This window comes from Mustela putorius, unplaced genomic scaffold, assembly GCF_011764305.1.
Source record: "Mustela putorius furo isolate JIRA1106 unplaced genomic scaffold, ASM1176430v1.1 tig00000135_pilon_pilon_pilon, whole genome shotgun sequence".
Taxonomy (NCBI): domain Eukaryota; kingdom Metazoa; phylum Chordata; class Mammalia; order Carnivora; family Mustelidae; genus Mustela; species Mustela putorius.
The window spans coordinates 4,027,640-4,032,769 of NW_025421292.1; the positions used below are offsets into that span (position 1 = coordinate 4,027,640).

Genomic DNA, 5,130 nt, shown 5'->3' on the forward strand with positions numbered 1-5,130 from the left:
ACAGAGACACAGCGAGAGAGGGAACACAAGCAGGGCGAGTAGGAGAGGGAGGCTTCTAGCAGAGCAGGGAGCCTGATGTAGGGCTCAATCCCAGGACCCTGGGATCATGACCTGAGCTGATGGCACTTAATGACTGAGCCACCCAGCTGCCCCTTACTCTCTTACTTCTTTGTGTGACTCTTCTCTCCTGCATCCCCATTGAGGGTCTGTGAATTTCCAGTTGCACAGCTCAGTGGTGGGGACCTCAGTACTGCCTAAGGCAACCCAGGCTTGGTGGCTCCAGGGGCTATAACATTTTTGTACTGAACCAAACCCAAGGGGCACCTGGGTGACTCAGTGGGTTAAAGCCTCTGCCTTCGACTCAGGTCATGATCTCGGGGTCCTGATATTGGGCCCCAAGTAGGGCTCTCTGCTCAGTGGAGAGTCTGCTTCCCTTCCTCTCTCTCTCCCTGCCTCTCTGCCTACTTGTCATCTCTGTCTGGCAAATGAATAAATAAAATCTTTTTAAAAAACCACCCAAATTCCCCACAGTTCCACTCATTTGTCTTAGTATGAGTAATTGAAAAAGAACCAGGAATTGTAGAAAGGGTAGGGGGATGGAGTTAGATGGATGTAGTGCCAACTTTTTCGAATTATGTGACATTGAGAAATTTACTGAACCTCTCTGAACATTAGTTAATCTAGACAGTCAATAAATTCTCCCTCCTAGATCGTTGTGAGAATTTGCTAGCACAGAGTCAGCCCCCAGCCATTGTTAGTGGTTTGAGCCCCTAACACATGGGTTGTGTCAGCTTGGGAATTGGGCCCAGAACGGAGGCATGAACCCAGGACAAGGACTGGGAAGTTTTTATGCAGGGCAGGAATATGGGCCATTCTAACTCCCTACTAGAAGTTTGCGCATGTGTGTGTGCTCACATGAACCTGCCTGAGAACTTGAGGGCCAAGGAGGGCATTCCAGGGAGGTGTGATTGGGCCCCAGAGGGAGAGATTCCCAGTGTGGCTGCTTCACAACCTTATCTCCAGGCTGTCCAGCCTCTCCCCACCTGGTCCCAGACCCATCTGTCCTTCGCCTGACCTGACACTTGCCTTGATGAGACAAAGGCTTGATGTGACATCAAGGAAGACACTGATTCAGCAAGAACATTCAGGAGCCCAGGGAAGGTTGCAGGAAGAGCTTTAATTGCTGAGAATCCAATCAGAAAAGGGAGGTGCTGGTCAAGGGGGCGTGGAGGGACAGCCAGGGAAAGGTGGTCTGGAGGAGCATCCTTCAGGGGTTTTACTCCCTGGAGCGGCCGGCATCGAGGCAGACACCGAAATTGGTATTGGTGATGGAGCCCACGATGGTCTTGTCCACCTCACAGGTCAGACCCCGCTCACAGGGACACTTGTAGTAAACCCCATAGAGCGTCTGCAAAGACACAGAGCCAGTGGAGTCACAGGCTGGTGGGGGGCTCCTTTGGGCATAGCCCGCCCACCCGGGCCTGACCCTGAGAACACCAGGCCTGCGTCCCTTTTCAGTCTGTCTCCTCCCGACTGCGACGCCAGGGGGCGCTCTGGGAACGGAGGACGCAGATTATGGGTCCTCCTCAGGCTCATTTGAGTTTACTAGCTAATCTCGCTGGGGTAGACTCTACCCATGCGCGAAATGGGCATGACAAATCCCCGCCCGCACCCACCTCACTGGTCAGTTGTGAGGATCAAAAGAGTTGAGCGGATGGGAAAGTGCTCTGAAGCCGTTGACCTCCCCCTCTTAATCACAGCGTTCAGTGTCCGGGCTCCCCCTCCCCCCTCCCTGATCCTACCCCCAAGCCAGAGGGCCCTCCTCCTCTGAGCTGTCCCCCTTTCCGCCGGCACCTACCTTGGCAGAGCACTCGCTGTTCTCGCTGGCCTTGGGCGCGCAGCGGGCCAGGCTCAGCCCGGTGTCCCGGTGGCAGCACTTGCTCTTGCACTGGGCGCTGTTCAGGCAGAGCTCGCCGTCTTCCTGCCGGGCGGGGGAGTGGGGGCGGAGTTATCCCGGGACCCCTCCCCCCGCCTTGGTCCCGCCTCTGTCCCACCCCGTACGCCGCGACCCTCTTCCGCTGACAGTGCCTCCCTCGGTGCGGATATGTGTAGAGGAAGCCGTGTAGGGAGATGGCGGCCAGTGCGTCCCCGCTCCGCCCCCAGTCGTGGGAGAAGCGGATAGGGTCGTGGCTGCGAAACGGGACACGGGTTCTAGTACCCGTGGCACTGCCAGCTCCCTGGGTAATCCTGGGCAAGTCACGCTCTGCCTCAGTGTTCCCTTGGAATGTGCACAAGTGACCCAGAACAGGGTCTCCAGACCCTGGATCCCGCCTTCCCCTGAGGAGTCTATGGAGGTGGAGGCCCGCCCACCCGGGCTTGACCCTGAGAACACCAGGGCGCAGGCGGGCTGAGGTGGGCTTCCCTGGAAAACTCCCCGCTCCTTGGACAAACTTTTACCTACAACCTCAGGCGGATCCTGGCCCCTCCGAGCTACCCAAGGCCCTGAATTAAGAACCTTTGGATAGGGACGCCTGGTTGGCTCAGTTGTTAAGTGTCTACCTTCTGCTCGGGTCGTGATCCCAGGGTCCTCGCGGCGAGACCCGCATCGAGTCTCGCAGAGTCTCCCATCGGGCTTCCTGCTGAGCAGGAAGCCTGCTTCTCCCTCCTCCCAAACCCCCTGCTGTGTTCCCTTCCCTCTCCTATCTCTCCGTCAAAGAAAGAAAGAGAGAGAGAGAGAGGAGTAGAAAGAGGAGGCAAGGGACAGTGGGAGATCAGGGCTCTGGGGCTCAGCCAGGGCTCCCCCATCCCTGCTCAATGCTTTCCAGCGGCATGACCTCAGGCAGGTGGCCTCACCTTTCTCTACAACTGCTTTCCATCTGCAAAGGGGTTTGATGCTAATAGTAGTAATCTCGAGTGCTTAGTATGAGAACCAAATGAGTAAAGGTTCCTGAGGCCTTTGGAACAGTGTGTGCCACTGAAGGTCAGAAGTCACAGTCACTGGGGAAGCTTTTTAAACTTTAGCTGGACCTTCTGAGACAGAGTTTCCAGCACAGGGACCTAGGTGTTTTTTTGTTTGTTTTAAAGATTTTATTTATTTATTTGACAGAGAGGCAGTGAGAGAAAGAACACAAGCAGGGGGAATGGGAGAGGGAGAAGCAGACTTCCTGCAGAGCAGGGAGCCTGATGCGGGGCTCGATCCCAGGATTCTGGGATCATGACCTGAGCTGAAGGCAGATGCTTAACCACTGAGCCACCCAGGCACCCCAGGGCTCTGGATTTTTATAAAGCTCCCTCAGCCAGGTCCAACTACTGCTCTGAGCATGCTCCCTGCTGATCAGCTTAGTCTGAGCAGCCCACCCCACCACCACCACCCCAGCAGGGAAGAGGCAGAGGGTAGACCTGGGCAGTAAAGGGAGAGATGCCTCACCTTTAGGGATCCAGGCAGCCCCGGGGTGGAGACATTAGAGGTAAAGATCTAAATTTTAAAAATCCCCACCTAGATCTTCAGATGACTCCTCCCCGGACAGCCCTCTTACCAGATTGATAATGATGCCCCGAGGGTCAGGAACTGCATAGACCACTGCAAGGGCCACGAGCAGAAGGACGAGGATCTTCTCCATGATGAACGGGCACAGCTGGGACAAGTGGCAGCTGGCGGGTCAGGTGGCAGAAGATAGCCTGCTAGGGTTGCGGAGCTATAAAAGGGGCTCTGTCCACATGTGCCCCACCTTCCCTGACCCACAGGGCTTGACGTGAACAGAGGCCCAGCTGTGGCCAATCTGCTGGGGGGAGGGTCCTGATAAAGCCACTGGGCGGCACTGGGCACCTTGTGTGTGTGTGTGTGTGTGTGTGTGTGTGTGTGTGTGTGTGTGTGTGGTGATGCTGCATCATGGCTGGGTGTGGACTTCTGGAACATTCTTACTTGTACAAGTTATAAACTGGGCAAGTTTTCTGTTCTGAGTCTCAATCTCCTTATCTGTCAATGGGGGATCCTTTCAAGAGTTGGGGGTGCTGAGGGAATGAATATGTTAGATGTATCTTAACACACGTATCTCTCCCTCTGGGTGTTCTGCCCTCCTGCCCTCAACCAGGGGGCTGCCTGCATGAGAGATCTCAGGGGTCCTTAGGAAGGTCCTCCTCAGACAAGCCCTTCCTGTTTCCTTTCCCCTTCCCTTAATATCTGCAATCCCATAATTAGAGACTCACGCCTGCAGGGAAGGCTTCCACTCACCCTGTCTGTCCCCTACCCAAGGCCATGTGTGGGCATGAACAGTAAGTCAGTCCTGGCTGAGAACGAGGAGGTCTCGTGAGCTTCAGGTGGCCCCAGGGCTGTAGGCTGGGAAAGATGCAGCTGCCCAAGTGTGCTCAGGTGTAGGACCAGAGCAGCTTTCCCTGGAGGACTGGTCGTTGCAGCCAAGGACCCCTTCCCTATCCCAGGGCATGGAAGACCACTCCACTGGGGAGGCCCCTGATCGGGTTGCTGAGAGCAAAGCTTTGATCCAGACAGACTTGGCTCCCAAACTCAGCGCTCACAAGCTGTGTGACCCTGGGCAAGTCATTTCAATTTGTAAGCAGTCTAAGCCTCCATTCCAGTTATCTACCTGAGAAAGATGATGGCTCCTTCTCTGTAAGGTCAAGATTGAACAATGTCTGTGGGAGTGCCTGGCGTGTAGTAGGCACTCTGCCCATGTGATACCAGCCCCTTCCTGTCCCCCTGACACCACTAGAGGGTGTAATATAGGGGAGAAGCTGGAGGAACCAGCCAGGAGACCCTCAAAATGGCAGAAACCTATCAATTACAGACACATAAATACCACTAATTAAAAAAACACTGTTATCTCTTATATATTTATAGATCTCAGTGTTAAAACCACTTCTCCCCCATGAGCTCATTCTGGTCCCTCCTTTGCTCCGCACATCCTCCACCCCAACACCTCTGTGAGCTGAGCTACAGGAAGGGTGATTATGCTTTCTTTATCACAAGTCAAGGCAAGGAAGCAGGGAAAGGGACTGGAGGAGCTATTTCCATCTGTGAAGGGAGCTGTGAAAAATGCATGAGTCCTATGTCTAGGTGGTCACAGCCAGCTTCCCAGAGGAGAAAGAATGGGTTTTTCTCTTATTAATGAAGAG

The 5,130-nt window shown here is 54.6% G+C and overlaps 1 protein-coding gene across 1 annotated transcript; it reads right to left on the reverse strand.

Moving 5' to 3' along the window:
- Positions 1 to 1,157: 1,157 nt before the first annotated feature.
- On the reverse strand, positions 1,158 to 3,756 carry CLPS (colipase). The gene is made up of 3 exons (XM_004770706.3): positions 3,537 to 3,756; positions 1,859 to 1,981; positions 1,158 to 1,408 (listed from the first exon to the last, which is right to left on the reverse strand). The coding sequence occupies exons 1-3, from the start codon at positions 3,618 to 3,620 to the stop codon at positions 1,277 to 1,279; spliced, it is 339 nt and encodes a 112-aa protein (XP_004770763.1). The 5' UTR covers positions 3,621 to 3,756; the 3' UTR covers positions 1,158 to 1,276.
- Between the last annotated feature and the right edge of the window lie 1,374 nt (positions 3,757 to 5,130).

Bases quoted from the DNA above. Each gene is read 5' to 3' on its own strand.
- CLPS (XM_004770706.3), bottom strand. From the start codon at position 3,620: ATGGAGAAGATCCTCGTCCTTCTGCTCGTGGCCCTTGCAGTGGTCTAT. The intron at 1,982-3,536 runs GTAAGAGGGCTG...CCCGCCCGGCAG, and splicing joins GGGGCATCATTATCAATCTG to GAAGACGGCGAGCTCTGCCT. The intron at 1,409-1,858 runs GTAGGTGCCGGC...GTGTCTTTGCAG, and splicing joins ACAGCGAGTGCTCTGCCAAG to ACGCTCTATGGGGTTTACTA.